The sequence below is a fragment of the Manis pentadactyla genome, chromosome 7 (genome assembly GCF_030020395.1).
Source record: "Manis pentadactyla isolate mManPen7 chromosome 7, mManPen7.hap1, whole genome shotgun sequence".
Lineage (NCBI taxonomy): Eukaryota > Metazoa > Chordata > Mammalia > Pholidota > Manidae > Manis > Manis pentadactyla.
In genome coordinates, this window is record NC_080025.1 from 21,403,811 (window position 1) to 21,423,908 (window position 20,098).

At 40.7% G+C, this 20,098-nt stretch overlaps 1 protein-coding gene across 5 annotated transcripts in view; it reads left to right on the forward strand.

Annotated features, from left to right (window-relative positions):
- The first annotated feature begins 375 nt into the window (after nt 1-375).
- Nucleotides 376-20,098, forward strand: part of NRG1 (neuregulin 1) — a 200,670-nt gene continuing 180,947 nt past the window's right edge. For 2 of the 5 annotated variants that reach the window (XM_057505172.1, XM_057505173.1), the window contains exon 1: nt 376-854. In XM_057505172.1, the coding sequence (XP_057361155.1) occupies nt 755-854 (100 nt within the window). In that variant the 5' untranslated portion in view covers nt 376-754. The remainder of the gene's footprint in view (nt 855-20,098) is intronic. The other 3 variants (XM_057505169.1, XM_057505170.1, XM_036894280.2) reach the window with 2 other exon arrangements.

Sequence of the window (20,098 nt, forward strand, 5' to 3'; positions counted from 1 at the left end):
ACCGGCCCTTCGGGGCGCTGCCGGGCTGCGGGGAGCGCCAGGAGCCAGGGAGCCCCTGGGTCGCGCCCTCGCTCTCCGAATCTCCTCGGGGCCCGCTGGGTGCGCAGCGGGCGGCCGCGGCGGCCGGCGCAGCTTCCAGCGACCCCTGTCGGGGGCTCCGGGCAGCGGCGGGGCGCGCCGCCGCCCCCCGCCCGGCCGGGCTCGGGGAGGAAAGGGGCTGCGCCCGGAGCGCCGAGCCAGGCTCCTCCCGGTGGCGTGTCCGCGCCTCGGGGTGGGGGTGTGGTGGGGACTAGGGAGGGGGCGAGGCCAGGGGAGGGTGAGAAGGAGGCGCCAGCCTCCAACCTGCGGGCGGGAGGTGGGTGGCTGTGGGGCAATTGAAAAAGAGCCGGCGAGGAGTTCCCCAAAAACTTGTGGGAAGTCGGGGCTCGCGCAGAGGCCAGGAGCGGAGCGGGCGGGACGGTGACGCGTCTCCCTCCTCGGCTGCGAGCGCGCCGGCCGGAGCCGACGGCGGCGGCCCCAAGGACCGGCCCGCGCAGCAGGACCAGCCCGACAGCCGCGGCCCCCGCCGGCCCCAGGTGCCCGGCCGCGCGCCGCTCCCCTCAGGCGGCAGGAGACGCCGCCGCCCGCACCCGGCGCTCGCTGTCCGCCTCAAGGGACAAACTTTTCCCACACCCGGTTCCAGCCTCCAACCAAACTTGTCGCGCGTCGCCTCCGTCGGGAGCCGTCCGCGTACAGCGTGCACCTCCCGGGCGAGATGTCCGAGCGCAAAGACGACCGAGGCAAGGGGAAGGGCAGGAAGAAGGACCGAGGCTCCGGCAAGAGGCCCGCGCTGCCGGCGGACGGCGAGAGCCCAGGTGAGTGCGCGGCGCGGCCGGGGCCGCGGCGTCCCCGCCGTCCCCGGCGTCCTCCTCCTCCTCCGCTGCCGTCGCCTCGCCCTCGCCCGCCGCGCCCTGCGCTCCCGGCGCCTGGCCCTGCGCCCCGGCGTCCGCCCTCCGCGGCGCCGCCCCTCACCTGCGCGCCGAGCCCCACCCGGGCGCCCGCAGCCGGCGCGCAGGGGGAGCGGCGGCAGCCCCGGCCCGCGTCCTCCGGGGTCCAGGTCGCGCGCCGCTCGCTGGCGCGGCCTTTTCCCAGCACCTCGCCGCCGAGCCCAGCCCGGGGACCCCGACCGGAGCGCGGGAGCGGCGGCCGGGTGAGCGGCGGTCGGGCGCCGGGAGGGCTTTGCACGGGCCCCGTCTGCCCTCTAGCGAGGGAAGCAGGAAGCGGTCTCCCCTCCGCGCGCCCGGCGTGCAGAGCGGGTGGTCGAGCGGGAGGCCGCGCGAGCCGCTGGTGCCGCGGTGTTGGGGGCCGAGAGGACGCGGTGTGGGGTCGCGGTGTGTGCTTAACGTTCACCCAGCTTCAGCCCTGCGACAGGGCAACTCACGTCCGCCGAGAGGGATTCCAGGGGGTCAGCGAGGCAAGAGGAAAGCTAGCCCGGTGCCAGGAATCAGTCTGCTCCAAACAATTTCTCAAACTTCCCGCTTAGCAGTTCTATTTTTCAGAACCTCTTTGATAAACATGGTTAATTTATGTTCCCTAGAGATGCCAGAAAGCAGAAAGTTTATCTGAATTTTTGAACCCATAGGCTTAGTGGTTATGTAATAGAATGATAGGGCAGTTGAGGGCTTTCTACAGACAGATCTTGTCTTTGATAATCAGAACATGGGCATGAATGACAATTTCACCTTAGATTTCCGTTAGAAGGCTGATGCTTTAGACATTGTCTTGGATAGAGGATGCAACCCAAATAAATAGTTGTTTGTGAGGGAGTGAAGATGCCTTAAAAAAAAAAAAAGAAAAAGCAGAGGTGGGAGAAGATAGAAGAGCTCTTTTTTCCTGCCTCTACAATTCCCAGTTAACATTGATCCAGATGCTTTGAGTCACTTAGAGCATCCCCCCAACACATTTTCTAAAGCACTTCTGTGGAATGAATTCAACAGCACTTGGTAATACTGTGGCCGAAGAAGATAAGCAGAAGAATTTGCCTGTTCCTTGCAGAAAGAAAACAAGATTTGCCTAGTTCTCTTACTGGCATCACTGATAGCATTTCAGAACCTGCTTATTGGCAGAGACCTTAATCAGGTTTTGAGCAAAACAGAAATTGAACAGAGAGTAATTGTTTGGTCAGTGACTATAACTCGGCATGCTTTTCAAATGAGATGTAGCTGATCAGATTCACCTTATTTACTTTTCACTAGCCCTCAAGAGGGTGTACTGTTAATTTTCCTTACTTTTGCTCTATGTTGCCAAGCTACCATACAGCATTGTATTCAACAAGGTATGGAATGGGCAGCTGGATTGGCAACCTTCCTAAGTGACTTTCTCGACTGTCCTTTCCAAGGTCGTCATGGTAAATGGAAAGGACCTTGGCCCTAACCCAAACTGTAGAGCTATTTGTGGGGCCCTTCAGGTGTTCTCCTGTACTGCCCAGGAATGCTGTGCCTTCAGAAGTTTCTATGGTTCTCTGTAGGTGGTCTGATGAATTCAGAAGGGGGCGTTGGTTTGAAATTGCATCCCTTTTAGGTAACAGGTTTGCATTTTGTCAAGGGTTTGGAAAAGCGATGCCTTAACACAGCCATTTCAGATGAACTGGTAGCTCCGTGGGGGAAAGATTTAAGAGCAAGCAGGCATTTCTCTGTCTTGCAAATCTTATCTGCCAGTTAGGCAGCTGTGCTGTGACTTCCTAATGTTTCCTCTTCGAGTTGGAGAGCTTCCTCTGTGGCCCTCAGCCTGCCTCCCAGTCCCAAGACTTTGTGATTCCCAGTAAACAAGACAGATTGTCATCTTTCAGTGATATTCTCTCTACCGTCTTTCCAGAAGAATGGGGAGACCTTGGCCATAGGTTGGTTTTTAGCGTATTTGTCTCTCTTTTCCATCAGGCCATTGTCATCTTCAGGGAGGAACTTTTTACCTGCCTCCAGAGCATTTTGCACTTAATAAACCATGTAAACCATATTCAAAAAGAATGGCTGACTTGAAACCAGCTTTATAGAAAAGTGTGTGGCATTAAGTAGTATTGTTTTGAAAGCAGTGTTTCTCTCCTTGTCATTTTCCTTGTAACGTTAAGTGCGAGTGTACAGTGTGCTTTTCCTTATCTTCAAGGGGTAAATAACTGATAGCCTTAGTGGTTTGTGGGAGAAGCACACACTGCTGTTGCAACCTTTTTCTCACTCTTTAGTTCTCATGCATCCTCAGAGGAACCGACTCTGGATACCATAAGTGTAATGTTGCCATGCCAGCCCAAATTAGGATTTCGGGGTGCACCCATCTCTTGAATAGCTCCCAGATTAGTGCCCTTTCATCCCAGGTTTCACCCCTTTCTTCAAACAGCTACTGAAACTGTATGTCCTAAATGACACACATGCAAAAAACCCAGTCTCTCTATGGCTGTATAACATTACTTCATGACAGTCTGGGAAGATATAATCCTCAGGTAACTCAGCCTCTCAGCCCGGCTGTGTGCTGTATTATATGCAGAGGCATAAACACATCTGTTGGAGGGAAATTTGCAGGCAAAAATGGATTTTTTAACTTTTGTGTGACGTGTGGCTGATATGTGATACATACATGGCTATGTTTCATAGATCCGCATTTTTATACAATTAACTAACTGCTGAATAGCACACTGTTGGTGTTACAGATGTCCAACAGAATTATCTATTCTGTAATGATGGCTCTAATAGGTCCCAAGTTCTTGGGATCATTGATTCCTCTTCTTTGCTCAAAATAAGCAACCTCAGCATAATGCTGGGCTTTATAACATGGATCCGTGTACCAAGGGCCCTGTAACATCCTGGGCCTCCTAGATGCTGGACCTCCCACATCCAGGCTCTTCATATTGATTCAGCTCACCAAACATTTTCTGTTGAATCCTGAATTACAAAACCAGACCTTCTTTTTTTCTTGCAATGTGGTATTTGGCTTAAAGTTTCTTTTATGAATCTCTGTTTACTGATCTGTTTTTTCTTTCATTAAAGCACTGCAAAGGATTCTTTTTTTTTTCTTTTCCTTTGAAATGACCTAGAGTAAATTCATTATTAAGTTTAACCCAGTTCTAGAACTGTTGGGTCTCCCTTCACTCCTGGCTGAGGAGACATTTGTGAGTACAAATGGTGGAAACTCTAAGAAACTTAGTATCTCAAATGGGTAGAAGTTGGAAATTGTCCCTCTGCTTCCCGGATGACATCACCCACCTGTTTCATGAACTAAGTGGCTCTGCAGGCTGCAGTGCTTGTAAACATTCTTGGATATAAAGTGCCCTGTCACTAACAGGGCAGCATGTGTTTACAGAACAGGAGGAATGTCCAGCCGTGATCTGTTTCAGCCGGGTTACTTGTGACCCCTTATCTTATGTAATTATTGAAGACATTATTATTTATAGAATGAGATAGGATTCATTTTGAAGAATTATTCTGAAGCAGAAAGAACAGAATAAGCTTCGGTTACTAATTATCATATCTGCAGAATGATTGATTAATACTGTTGGAGGAATGAGGAGAGAAAAAATATATATGTAATCAGAAAATTTTGAACCAGTAATGAAAACAGTAAATTCCTTACTACATGCCAGGCACTATGCTAGACACTTTTGTATGTACTAGTAAGGGAGCTACTATTTTTATCAAGTATCTTATCATGTCTTGTGTAGTCTAACAAATGCTTTGCTTATTGTATCATCTGTCCTTTAGGAAGTATGAAAATGTTTCACCACTAGCAGCGAGATGCCTCATTCTTAGTTCCACAGCCAGATTGCCTGGGTTTAAATCTTAGTTCTACTGCTCCTTAATTGTATAGTCATGGGAAAGTTGCTACTCTCTCTATGCCTAGATGTCCTTATTTGTAAAATTGAGATAATAATAATAATGTTATTATAATCATGAAGTTGTTACGAGGTTTAAACGAGATCATTAATGGAAGCATTCTGAGCATTGCCACACATGTTAGCTGCCCAGTTAATGTTAGCTCTGTTTAAAAAATTATTAAGAAACAAATTGTCTGTTTCTTTGCAAAGATTATCTGATATAATTTTCAGAATTTACCTTTTATGGTAAAAAATAATCCAAAGCTGGCCTTAGGTTATAGTAAGTATAAATATTAATATCTACTACCTGTAAATGTAGGGAAAAGTGGATATGTATGTCAAGTACCATAATGATACATATATATTATGAAAACCATCCTGAGTTCAGTCTAAATATTGAAAGTAAAGTGAGGTGTCACATAATTTTTATCTCTGGCAGAAAAATGTTGAGGTTTCAAACTATGAGAAGATTTTGAAACATGACTCCTTCCTGGCAACACTTAAAAGTTGATGCTCAAACTTCAGTATTATATAAACTACATAATCTTCTCTCTGGGGACTAGTACAAATTGCTGCAATTGAAAAGGAAAGTGTGTATGAACATGCTTTTTGTTATCTTGTTTATCAAGTGTAACAGCATATTGCCAGTGAGGTCCACAGAATTGAGTGCAGGTGTTTCTAAATGTAAACAAAATAATAAACATAATAAATCCATATTTCTATTTTCTTTCCTCCCCCTCCTAGCTAAAACGGCTATATGCAGTGTTTAGAGTTCTAGCAGTATGATTCTTATTAAATCACTGCTTTTTTAGCATTCTCAAAGCAGCAAGTTAGTTGGACTTCAAAGTGCTGATAGTTTATTTGGTCTGTTATGACAAAGAAAAGCACACCAAATGTCCAGATTTTGGGTGAATGATTTTATTTGCTCAAAGAAGCAAATAAATGGACTTACCATATTTTAGCTAACCTTAGAGCTCTCCTCTTGAGAAGCAGAAAATACACACACAAAAAAAATTTAGGTCAGATAGTATTAGCTTAAAAACTGATTTATTTTAACCAGAGGGAAAATAATATCTATTAAGTGTACTATTAAGTACATAAAATGAAATTTCCCCAAAGGAACAAGTAAGGTTTTGGGTTCATTCTGGTCCAACCTGTGTCTGCATGTGTGTATGTGTGTGTCCTTTGCAGGAGTTTTAATAGCTTAAGAAAATGCCAGCTACCAAAATGCCAATAGATGTCAGTGTTTGTTGCTTTAGAAAAAATGAGGTGATAGAAAATAAGAGATGGCTTAATTTATTCTCAGTTTTAATAAGCATCAAACTGGATACTGTGAAAAATTTGATAATTAATAGTCCCCCATATACCCTTGCTTATTTACATTTTGTGAACAAAAGTGTCATACTTCCACATCCCTCTCTTCTAAATATTAAATGAGGCCTTTGCAATAAATTCCCCCAAAGAATTCAGAATGGAGGCTGAAAATACACTACTCGGTGCATTTCTTTTTTAAAAAAGTTAAGAAGCACTTACTAGAGAATGTTATTCCACCTTGCATTTATTTTGCATTTTCAAGCTATAAATGATGCATATTTCTTAGGTCACCTTGATTAAGGTTGAAGAAATGCGTTTTTGAGTCCAGCTGAAGTGATAACCTGCAGAGTTCAGCCTCTGGAAGGAAAAAAATGATCAGAATTATCTGCTGTCTACGTCTTACCAGTGTCACCTTTCTCTGGCCTCCAGAGGGTGCTCCAATCACACTGCTATTCCCTAAAGAATGCCTCCTTTTTTCTGAAGTTGCTTCGATATTCTGGGCCATCTATGGGGAAGAATAGGGTTCTGATTTCATCAAAGTTAGCTGCCTCGTCTTACTATGCTGATGGACAGTGATTGCAGTGGGGTTGGGGTGGTGCTTGATAATATGGGTGAATGTTGAAACCACGATGTTGCTCATGTGAAACCTTTGTAAGATTTGTATATTTAAAAATATATAAATAAATAGGTGGTAAAAGGTGGGAAAAAAAAGTTAGCTGCCTCAACAAGAGTTTGTTTTCCCACTAGATCAAATAGCTGAATTCACTAGGAATTCTGAATTAGAACATTCTGATGATGATGCAGTTGTCAACTTGCAAGGGGATGTCTGTGAAATTAATTTTAACCAAGAGCGTTTACCCAAAGAACCTAACATCTTACAAGCACCTTTCACTGACTCCTAACAGCAGTTCCTTTTGACTAAGCTCAGTACCCACCAAGAGATTTAGTCATATTTAAAGTTTCACTGTGACATTGGAAAATGATGTGCAAAAGCATCAACATTAAACGAAGGCTCTTTCCTAACATGTTTGCTTTCATTTCTTCACAGTTTCCTCAAATCCTGGCTAAAATGTTTAAGAACCCTACTTTGAGTTACACTGTTCTGAAAGTAGGTTTGAATGACTAGATCTTTTGGGTCACGGGCTAATACCGAGATCTGTCATGTCGTCCCTGTTATTTGCTCGTGATTGATCCCCCTGCCCTTGTCATCTTTATCATGAGCTACTCCCATTGTATTCCTCCTTTCCTCTTCTTAAAGTGCAATATTCTTCACGTTGTCTCTTGGACAAGAAAGGTATTATTGTGGGACGTAGCTTTTGTCTTGACACAGTGTCGCAAACCTTTCCTTCCATAGCTTCCTGTCAGGCAGGCAGCTGGCTCCCCTAGGCAGCTGTTGAGTTTTAGTTTCAATGATGTGAGAGTAGGGAATGTTTTACTAGGTTGAGCCATATGAAATTGTCCATTTGGATGGTCATCATGACTGACTATTGTCAGTGTCATACAGTTTAGCCTAACATTTGGACCATGTTTGGTAGTCTGACTTTATGTTTTCATGTTGTTTTAAATAACGTAGCAATAGCAACTGAAAAAGTTGATAGATAGTGGTAGTTAATGAGGTTGAAGTAACTTACAAAAAGGAATCTGGGCTAGGAAATCATTGAACAGTGGCATTATCTCTAATAAATAGATCAGATCATATGATACCCATATAAAATGAATTCAGTGTAAGGTTAGAATGCCAGGGCAACTAGAAATTTTCCCTTGGAGAATTAAGTAGTACATTCTACCACGACATAGAACTTAAATTTTTATTTGACCTGTTAGCAGCTGTTCTCATGCTTTATCTTAGCCATCATATTTCTACAGAGATTACAGAGATGTGAGTAGGAAATATTGGTGAATGGTGAATAACTCTGGTTTTATTTTATGAAATAATATGAAAAAAATCTAAACTCAGTTTCACAGCACTATATCAACTCAATTTTTCTAGTAGTTTAAATAAGTGTTCTCTTTTATTGTGATGTGAAAGTGCATCTCATTATGAGTGGCCTATATTGCTTCTAAGTTAAGGTTAAGTTTGGATAAGGCCACTATTTTTAAAGTGATATGTTTGTGTTTGTGATTGTAACTCATCTGTTCATTATATATAATCTCATATTTGTAGAGACAAATTGGCATTTTTCAAGGGTATGGTAGTCTCTTTAACTATTCCATAGTGAATCTAAAACCAGTCTTTAAAAGGAATGTCTAAATTCCAATTTGGAGTGAATTTTTTTTCTCCAGAAGAAATAAATTTTATTAATATAGTAAAGTATTTTGAATACTGAATGTCTTCTACTTAAGGTCTCTGAAATTAAAGGTTGAAATTCCTGCCTGTTTTATGATTACTTCAAAAATATATTTTGGACTTATAGGGCAAAGTTTGAATATTAATTTTGCATAGAAAATTATTCAGGTCCTAAAGTTTTACAACTTAAGAGTTTTTTTCTAAGCTCTTCAGCATGTCAATTATTTAGGAATTTTCTTTTGTATGCAATGATGGGAAATCACACTTATATGTGAGCTGTTAAGAAATGCATACAGAAATCAGAGAAGGAAAAAAATAGAGATAGTTAACAGGTATTAAAAGAAAATTAATGCCCATTCTTCTATAGAGATAAATACATATGTTGCTATTTTATGTTTCAAAATACATATTTTGTGAATGGAATGTTGTTTCTGTTTTTAAGTTTATGAGGACTTGGAGGAGTTTCTGGTTGTCCCTGAGTGTATCCCTTCTCCCCTTTCATCTTAATCCTTGGACTGTTACATAGGAGGACAGTTAGCAGAAGATCAGTTAGAAGAGGATCGGTAACTTGCTCTAATAGTAGTTAATGTAGAGTCAGCTGCCAGATAAAGGAAATGGTTTTTGGACACAGCACACTATAGTTCTGTGCCTACAATGTGGACCTTTGCATTCTGTTTCACATGATTTGAAAAAATGTGTATGCATAAAAAAATGTTTTCCTGGACTTTCCCATTCCCCCCCTCCACTGCTCCAAACTTGGAAAGTTTACTTTCCAGTTATGCGTTTATACTCTATGAAGGGTTACAGATAGCTAAACAAAAGGGTGGTTTTGTATATTCATGTACTGTGTGAATGTAAAGTAGGAAGGCTTTTTTGGATGGAGGCCAATGTCATATCCATCTGTAGCCTCAATTAGGGTTGAGCTGAGACTAAAACCCAAACCTCAAACCTGTGTGGTCAGCAGCTCAGTGAAACCCAAACGAATATTTTAACTCATCATTGTGATGATTCTTTTATCTTCTCTCCTAACCCCCTTGGGTAAAGGAAGTACAAAGCATGGAAGATACAAAACATCTTGAATTTTCATTTACATATCCTACAGGGGATGGGATGAAGCAAAATCCCCCTAAAAAGAAGATAACTGAGCTCAAGCTGTCCTTGGCATGGCCCTACTTGTGACACTTTAATCCAGCCATCTTCAAGCCAGCAGTATCCTGACTTTGGACACCACTCTAGAACTGAGTGATATTTTGCCTTCTCCCAAATTATCTGATCTATTTGCCTTAAGAAATGAAAAGAACCCTTTTCTGAATGTGGCCACTAGAGAGGACTATCAGCTCTGTTTTTTCCTGTCTAGCAGGTCACATGAGAATTCTAATATTTAAACACTGTGCTATTCAGAATATATCAACATGAAAATTTGACTTTGAGGCCCACCACGTAGAGGTTTCTGTGACACTCGAATGGTGATTTGGCTTCACAACTGCTGCGTTCCTTCCAGGGTTGAAGAGTCGCTGGTTTTAGTTGATCAGAGTAGTGGTGGAGAGGTAAGGCTCTGGCTCTGACCTTGGTCTGACTGCATGGACGTGAGCCCTGGCTGCGCCACCTCCCACTAGCATAACTCTGACAGCGACCTAAACTTCCTAAGCCTCAGTTTCCATGTGTAGACATTGTGGAAAATAATATTATGTAGTTTGTGTGGTCAACCTAAGGAGTAGTGTTCAGCATTGTGCTGGGTACAGAGTAAGGACTGAATGATTGATTTTATTGGGTTTAAATATTAATAAAATCTAGACATTTTTTTCAGTGTTTGTTCATCTAATGGTATCTTCTTGCTGTGTGTGTCTTTATCAATGTCATCTGAATTTTAAGCCCTTAGAAGATAACATTATGGATACTGTACACCTTTTCACAGGGTCTTATACACAGAGATTTTTTTGTAAATAATTATCATGTTGTTGGTGATACATACCAAATATTTATTTGACATAGATTCTATAGCTTTGGACCATTGGTGAGATTTGGATGTCAAATATATAACACATTTATAAAAAGATGAGCTGGATATTCTTGCCCTGAGGTTTAGCTTGAACTTCAGTCTATAGATAAACTCATTTTGGGGAATGGACGAGGTGGAGGAATGTGGTGATATTTTAACAGTTTGGCCCAATAATAGGTTATTTGTACTTGTACAGTATTTTAAATAATACCCCCCCACACACCTTTAATCCTTTAATACATATGCCAGTTCGTTCTTTTGATGTATCTTTCCCATTCCTTATCCCCCATGTCTTGATGGCCAAGGGTATCTAACGGATGATATAGACAGTCTTGCTTATAGTGCTTCATAGAGTACTTTACATATAGTTATTTATAGAATAAATGAGTGAGGATCACTTTTCTTTATGTATTTATTGACTGTTTTGTTTATTGAGCTACAAGGACAAGTAATTGTAGTTTATGAATTGATTTAATTGCAGCATATTGTGCTGTGAGGTATAATAAGTTCTTTGCCTGGCAAAATTTTTCAGTTGTATATTAAGTAGACATTAATATTGTGTGTGTGTGTGTGTATATATATATATATATATATATTCTTTCGGCATTTCTCTCTTCTCTGCCAACAGAGTGACAGTATTTGTGTTAAGCACAATATTCCATTGTTTAAAATTGTAGTATTCTCTACATTCTCCACTTTTAGGTTGTTTTTAAATGAATAAAAAGGGGAGCCATGAAATGGTAGATTTTGATAAACAGTTATAATAGCAGTTATGTTGAATATAATTGTAATCTATTTCTGAGAAAAATATTGAAGGTTGGTACATTACCCCCAGAAGAATTAGTTTGAATAGAGAGAATAGATTGTGATTATAATTTGTTTTAGTGAGGTCACCTTGCTGTATACTTGAAATTTTCCCTTGAGGGATGATGGGGGGGAACTGCTCATGCATTATTCCATTTTGGGAAAGAGTTATACATACAGGAATTCCGGAAATGAACTGGTGGGTTTCTCAAGAGAAAACCAATCATTTTGAATACTGAGTTGAATGGAAAATAAAATACACAATTTTCCATATATTAAATTGAATAGAAATGGGAAACTTAGGTCTTATGAGTTGTTCTTTGTTTTTTGGGTTTCTTTTATTTTTTACATATGGTCTCTAGTGTGGGTTTTCTGCTGCCCTTAACCTGATGGGAAGGAAAAATGTTCATAGAAATAGTTATTTTATCTATTTTGATATTTGGGAAGAAGCCTTAGTGTTGAGATGTTGTATACATTACTTACACCCCATCAGAAAGGACCCTGATCCACTTCAGGAAGGCAGGTAAGACAAAGGCCATTCTTTACCTTCCCCCAGGAATTAACAGAAACTAAGGGGCAGTGAGTACGGTCCCAAAGACCTCTATGGAGTCTCTGTCCTCTCGGATCATGTCTACACCAGACTCCTTCTACCAAGAGAGCCTTTAAACTGGACTGTGCACAGGGAATATATGTCACCACTTACAATATGCTACTGATGACAGGAAAAAAATTTTGCAAAGCTCTCCATTTGAATTTGGTGACTGCAGTCCCACTGTTTAAGGTAAAGACATGTTTCAGTGCTTCCCTCCGTAGAATGTAGGCTTAATTTCATTCTACCTCTCGAAAGCATGATGAAAAGGCAGGGCACAGCCATGTTCATGCTCTGCCCTGAGCACACCAGTTGGAGAATAAAACCCTCTGTAGCCAGAGGAGTGGTAGCCGCTGTCTAGGGACCTCGACATGTCTGTTTGGGAAAGTTCAAGGCGCCTATGCCTTCTGACATCGTAGGATTCTGTGAGAGAGGCAACCGTAGAAGATCTGAATGCTCTTTTTTGTCATTTTAGTTACATGATTTGAAACTTACTGCTGACCTTAATGCAGAATGCCCTCTTGGGGTTTGTTTCCCTGAAACTCATCAGTAGCTGGATGGCACAGCTTCTGAATGCTGCTGTTGCTCAGGAGCAAGATAAATTACTACTGTTTTCAGGAGAACAATTTATTCAACCAAGAATGGTCTTGGAATTCCCCCATGAACTCACAGAGAGAAACGAGAGAAACGAACCTTTGGAAGATTCACAATGTTTTGCTAGCGTTAGTGTGTCAGTTCACTATAAAATACATAAAAAATATTCCCTATTCAGAACTTAGAAGAATCTAGTTTTTGATGGTGATACAGCAATTCTTTGTGAAAAACCCCCTTGACAAATTAAGCAAATAATGGACATCCTTTGAATTGTCATGATCCATGGTACATTTGTAATTAAAAGCCTTTTATTTTAGTAATGACTAATGGTTTCATGGGAAAAGTCACCCGATTTCTGCTCACTTGAGGAAATAAGAAATGGGACATGACCAGGTGGATATACACACGCAATGTATAAACTTGCACATTGCCTGAATATGTGGTGATGTGCTTTCTATGGGTACAGACTTTTCAGTTACTTTCAAAAAGTATTAAATAATTATACTTAAAATTGACTAGAGCTACCTTCTGAATGGTCAGATAGGTTTCTCTTTTTATAAGATTTGTGATTACTAGTTCTATAAATGGTATTTCAGGAGTTGGCATAAATGCTGAGCCATTAAACTACAAGGCCATTGGCAAATGTATGTAAATATGTAACATTTTATATTCTTTATTTTCTATAATACAGAAAATATACTTGAAGTATTTTATTTCTCTGAATATTTTGTTAAGTTGGATATTTTATTGATTTTCAATTTACCCCTTTTTCGTTTGTAGGACAAGGTTCAAAGCAGTCTCAAATCTATTTTGAGCATTTTATTTTGTTATTTATGTGTTTTAGTTTTGAGAAAATAAACCATTGTAATCACCCAGAGGAACTTTAAATTGAGTGGTCATGGATGCACATTATAGCATTTCACATCTGTAGACTGTGAACTCCCAAGGTCACATCTGTCTTGGGCATTATCATATCACCAGGGGCCAGCACAGTGCTAAGACCACAGTCATTGCTCTTAAGCATTTATGCAATGATTAAATGAATGAGGGAGTATTGCTAATTTGTTAAAACAATGAGTGATGGGAGTTTATGGGTAGCAGCTTAGTTATTATGTTACCATCAATTATTATGTTACTATTAGTCACTATCATGAATCACCATTACCAGTGATTCGTGGATATGTTCCTAAATTGACTGTTACTTTTTGGTTTAAATTTGCACAATTTATTTTAAAGCTCTCAGTATGTAATAACCAGTGCTTAAATATACAGAATAATGAATAGGAATTAGACGTTTGTTCAGTCTACAGTTTTTGCTATCCTAAAATGTTTTTGTTAAATTTTCTCTTAGGTACATAGAGGCAGTTAAGAAAGGAATTAAGCTGATGCAGTTTAGGAGTTAATATTTGTAAATACTTGGACCATTGCCTGGAACCTTATGTTTGGTATGTTAAGAGTTTATTATATACAGAGCATCAGTCTTAGCATTTGAATCCAGGCATTGCAGGGGTAAGGATTTAAATTAGTATGATGTTATACCTTCAAATATATATTGACCCTGTATGTGATTCAACTTCACTTCTGAAATACTTTTGGTATTATTAAGCTTCCAGGTAAGAAAAATGTATATCTATGCCATAAAATAGCAGCTATGGGTACATAACTGATAGGATTGTAATTATTTTGAGGGTGGCAGTGAATTTAAATCAGTCAAACCTTTATATCTATTTGTTCCTTGTTACAGTATCTTGTAGCCAAGCATGTTCAGTGAATATTGACTGGCAAGCTAACCAGTAAAATAAATGGTCCTAATGTTATAACTGGAAGAGGAAGGTAATGGGTGTGTGTGTGTGTGTTTGTAAATTATGTGTTGTATGGAAATGAGGGTCTCAGTGCTCTGAAGTTTGTTAGCACTGATACTTTAATACAAGAGGCCCTACCAACAAGAAAGATTTCTGTGGGCTCTCTGGATATTCTTTGTAGAAATTATGTCTGAGCAAAAAAGAGTTGTGAACACTTGTGCCTTGACAGCTACTCTGAGATCACTTGCATGTGTGAGCCACTGACCAGTGAGTCACTGATCACAGCGACATTTTATCGCTCACAACCTGGATTCTCTTTGACCCAGAGACCTAGGGGTCAAAGGCCTCCTACTCCATTATTGAATTTCCAGAGTAGAAGTTCAATGTGCATTAGGACAATTATTTATGTTTGTTTATTTAGCTTTTCAGGGGGAGGAGGGAAATAGGAGGAATGAGAGATGCAGTTGTTATTCTTCCCCCACTTATAGGATTGTTATTTAGCCCAACCCTTTATTTGTAGGGTCTGGGTAACATCCTAAAAGAAAGGAAGGCCCCAGGACTCAGCACACTGAGGTTTTGTCTGGGCCTCTCATGGAGTTTCCTAAAGGTTACTGGGAACTGTCATCCAACCTGAGCTTCTACAGGTTGTATGTGAATGACACTCTACAGGTTGTAGCAGGGAGGAGCTTTGCCTTAAGGAAAATGCAGATCCTTTGAGGGTGGTAGAAACTCATAAAATTCGCTGATTCATATTCAGCTGGCCACATTAAAAAAGGACTAAAATAGTGGCTAGAAAGGAACTGAAGATTTCATTTGGAGCCCTTCCGAGGATCTGGGAGGACAAACCACTGTTGGTTGCCAGCCTGTCATGGATTGAAAGGTTCCTCCGGTCATAACCAGGAAGCACTGCTAGGCCAGGGCTAGGAGGGCTGGAGGGTGAACGCCTGGCCTCATGGTTGTGTGAGTGTGAGTGTGTGTGTTTGAGCCTATACAAGTGTATAATCAGAGCCATCTTTTAGGAGGAGAAGGGAAGCAGGAGCCATGGTAAAGGAGAACCAGGGTGGTGATGTGGAAAGGGCCCTGTTCAGGCAGGCAGTCAAGAGAGAGGAGCACTAAATTCATAAGGTTTTGGCCATCATTTACAATGTCTGGGCTTTATATCTTTATCAATAATTAAGAAGCTTTATTTAAATGAAGTGTAAAAAAGAAAACTATAATGCAGAGTCTGTATGTTATAAGTCAGTGGTCTCTGCAAGGCTATCCTGCAAAATTTTGCATAATACTTTGCTGGTACATTTTCACTCAGGCTTCAGTAGTGAATACCCTTTCAGAAAGCCTATGAGATTAAAAAAAATAATAGTCCTGTAAGGTCTAGGTAAATAGCAAATGGGTTTTATGTAGGAAACAGTTTATCTTCTATAGAACAATTTTTGGTGCATGCACTGGTAATGTGGCTAATTTATCTTAGCAAACACTGAGATTTGTTTAGGTATGTGAATTACTTAGTGAAAATATAGAACATGAAAATAAATATAATTATAAATCACTAGCACAGAGGGCTTTTATATGAAATTCCCAATAATACCTAAAACACTGGGTGATCTCTCACCTACCCTTAACTTAGTCATTTCTTACAAGCATATAATACAGTTAAAGTTATGGGATGTAACCCTTACTGAGGACCAGAAGTGTATGTGAAGCAGTAAAAAATGCAAACTGGAAAGAGGCTTTTAAGAGATTCTTGACATATTTGTTTTGAGAAATTATAACATTATGTAATGTTTTTTCTCAGTGGTTTATTTTTCTAATTTAGTCTTGGTCCTTCACCATCCTTAACTGTCTATAGAAGCAACATTATTTAATTTTTGGTACAAACTCTATTTTCCAGAAATGGTCTCCTACACTAAAATTCTCAAGAAGTATTTCTTACCTCTGCTGATCATCTTAAGAATTAGAATATTGTTAATTTATGATACCATATTTTTCTCTGTGGAAAGTCTGAGTCTCCAGCCAGCTATTAACCAAAAGGATACCTCTTAAATGTTCATAACTAAGATTCCCAAGTTTATCTTTTCTCCTCTAGATAAAGCAAGTATTTTATTAGAAAATCCACGAGCTGCATTTAAAGTGAAGTGAATTAAGCAGCTGTGATTGGGAACGTGTATGATAAGTCATTTTGATTGCCTTTTTAACATCAGAATCACTGAGTCCCATACATAGAAATGTAAAACACTCTCTGACATTTCACAGTTGAAATTAAAGATTTATCAATAAGATATAGAGGATAAATAAAAACTTGAGGAGTATGTGAAAGAAAGGTTTATTTCCCAAAAACTTAATGTAGAAGAAAAAATTCTTCATTGGGGACCTTGAGATATATTTAAGTCTATCATCTAGAGGTCCACCTATTACCAAGAAAGAATCAATTCCACTTATTCTCCCTTTCTTTGTGGCACAGCTCCAGGAAGGTATTTTAATTGATTCATGGGAAGATTTTTAACACAGACAAAACTTAGAAACCAAGCACCATTTATTTCTAGTACAGTGGCTATACCACATTATTGGGTATAAAGCTAAAAGCTGCCAAATATTTCAGAATTATTTTCAGAAATTTACATCCTCTTCATTCCCATTACCTTGAGGGTGAGTTCAGAGAAGGGTCTTAGCATGCAATTATGGTATTAGATAAAACATATAGTTGGGTCTAAAGCCAAGAAGCAGCTAGTTGTCAGCACACTTAATTAATCCAGAACTGTTGAGAAGTCAGTTGTCAGTCTTAATGCCACTTCTTCAAAGGTAATCTGCTGTTCCTCTCAGGCTGCTTTTAAGATTTTGTCTTTTTTTTTTTTCCTTTCGCAGTTTCACTGTGATGTACTTTGGTGTGTGTTCCTTTTGTATTTATCCTGCTTAGATTCATCAGACTTCTTTAACAGGATACCTTTCTCCCATTCTCTTCCTGCTTTCTGGAGCTTTAATTGAAAGTATGTTGGACCTTCTCACTGAAATCACTGGCACTTTTTACCTCTCTTTCAGAGTTCCCATTATTGGTCTCACTCTGCTGCCACATTTGTTCTGATCTGTCTTCCACTTCAGTCATTGTCTCTTCTGCCATATACAGGCTGCTGCTAAGACCATCCATTTAGCTTTTCATTTCAGTTCCTGTTGTGGGGGGCGGGGGTGCTGTTTTTTGTTTTTGTTTTTGTTTTTTCCATTGCTAGCCATTTCATTTGGTCTCTTTTCAAGTCTTCTGTGTTGTACTTCATATTTTCCTGGTCCCTGAAGATAGTTTCAGGTTTGTTATTTATTTATTGTAGCAGAGGAAGCATACTTATGTCATCACTCCTATGTGGTGTTTTCAACAGGTGCTGGTTCTCACTCAGTGTCCTTATTTTTATTTTGTTTTTTTTGGTGTGTGCCGGGTTGCCTCTGACTCTGTGCTGGTTCTTGACCAGGAAAAATGATCTGTGGCATTTCTCAAGGCATAAGGTGCCAGTGCATGCATGTCAAGAAGGTTTGTGCTGGTTCCTGCTGGGTACCCGGGGCCCTGCCCAGGTTCATGGTGCAAGGATCCAGGGCTTCAGGAGCCTGTCTTTAGCCTCAGCTTCCCCTTCCTGCTTCACTCGGAGTCAAGACAATGCCCCCTAGTTCTCTAGGGCTCGAGAATGGGGAAGTTTTCTTTGGTCATCTGTGGGTGCAGCTTTTCAGGGTTTGCTATAGGTATAGCCCTTTGAAGTCCCAGCTTAATATGGAGATGGTCTACCATGAGGTTCCCCACTTCGGGAAGGCCCTGGGTCTTGACTTCAGTTACCCACCTTGGGTTGGGCACATGCACTTAAAGAAAATGTGGTTGTATTGTCCAGGTATTTTGCTTATATTTCTGGGTTCAAGAATTTCCTTGGAATGTCTTGAAAGTGTCCTATTTTGTCCAATCCTCTCAAGGTGCTATTTTTTTATACCTAAGCCAACATTTTTAGTTGTTTGCAGCAGAAGGTAACTGTGACAACTTGCCCTCCATTACTGAAAGAGGAAGTCATTAATCAAGGAGAAACTAAAAATTTAGAGCAGTATTAATGCCTCACAAGAGATTTGTTGACCTGAAAAGTCCCCTAGATAGGGGTTTTCAGAAGGTAACGTTTTGAGGATGAATTGACTAGTTTTGTTGACCTTTAGGATCTATGTAAGATTATATCTGGTCACTTTTCAGTTAAGGAGACTGCTAAGAAATTCCTGGAGTGGAGGTAGGGGTGGACTTTATAAACCAAAAGGTCAGTGGGTCAGTCCTGAGAGTCTCTATGAAATAGAAGAAAATCAGATGAGGTAGAAATCTCACTGAACCTAATAGCTATGCTTGCTACTAAGTTTCCATGAGAAGGGGCAACACTTTGCCAAAAAAGAATCAAATAAAAAAAAATCCTTCTGGTATAGTCTGATCTCTAGTCTTCAAGAGAAAAACTGTGAGAGGTTAGGTGACCAGACCAAGGTCCCACAGCCAGGGCGGCCTGGTAGCCTGTCCCCTGGTGCCACTGAACGTCTGTATAGGTGATCCTAGAGCTTCACTTTCTGCCTTGAAAGAGACTTCAAAACTTCATGTGTTCCTCACTTCTGTTTGTGATAAACCCTTGTGTTTGCTGTTGTAGCACTCGGGAGGTGCTGATACTTCCCTCCAGTGGTCCCTGCCTCAGGCCGCCACCAGTGAGTGTGCCCTGTAAAGTTCCTGAGGCGTGTGCCTCACCTAGACCAATGACAGAAGTAAGCAGGCATCTTTGCCTTGAGTGTCAGTTGAAGAAACTGTTATTACCCTTGAATTGCAAGGTGTGCTCTCACCGCTGTTCGAGTTGTAGGCAGAGAAGTAGAGGTGACGCGAGTGAAGGGCAGGTGGGACAAGGAACAGTTGTAGGAGGTGGGGAAGTGACTGGATCCTGGCAGTCACACTTGGCAGGTCAAGGGTGAGATTTAGCCTGATGAGATTTGGACTATATCCTGGGCTAGCAAAGTAGTGTTAAAATCAACTCCAGGTGTTTCTGTTGTTCTTAATGCCTAAGTATTATTAAAGCGAAAAACAATGTGTTTTAGGGTATGAAAGGGAGAGAAGTGGTCACTGGAGGAAACTGGTCACTAACTGCTTGGGAATCACTTATTTTAATAGAGCTCTTCTCCCTTGATAATTGCTCCTGTGTGTTTAAAATACACCGTAAATCTCCAAATCCTTGTTTCAATAGTAAAGTTTCCTCCAAGTGAGCTGTTATCACTTTTGTCTTCAGGAGAATGCTAACTCAGTGAAACTCTTTGAGCTGTATGTGCTCTATGCTGTGGAATTTGGACTTAGCATTGGCATATCCACAACGTCCTAAATTAAATTTGAGATGAAGACATTTTAAATCATATGCTTATTTTTAAAATCTCATATATTACCCAATGACGGATGATAGAAATACACTTTAGAAATGTGTCCAAGAGCCAAATGGTAGAAGTTAGAGAACCATGAGACATTTCATAAGAGGTGTAGCTGATGATTGGAAAGATGGTTTGGAACTTCTTGAGTCAGGGTTGGAAAAGATGAAGGGTAATTGGTAGGGCCATTTGAAAACAGGTTTTTCCTTACAATGTCTGCTTATTCCATCTTAACCCAGTGCCTTAGTTTTCTCAGGTCACTTCATTTTTTAATCTCTAGTGCCTGGCAAAGTTGGTTGAAGCTCAATCTATGTATAAACTTACTAGGTGTGTAGGAGGGAGCTGTTCTTAATCCACACAGTGGTTAAGAAACATTCTTTACCTTACTACTAAAGGATGGATTATTTCTTTCTTTAACATGTAATTGTTACATTTGGCCTGCAAATGCTCCATGCCTGTGCCACCACCTGTGTCTTCCCAT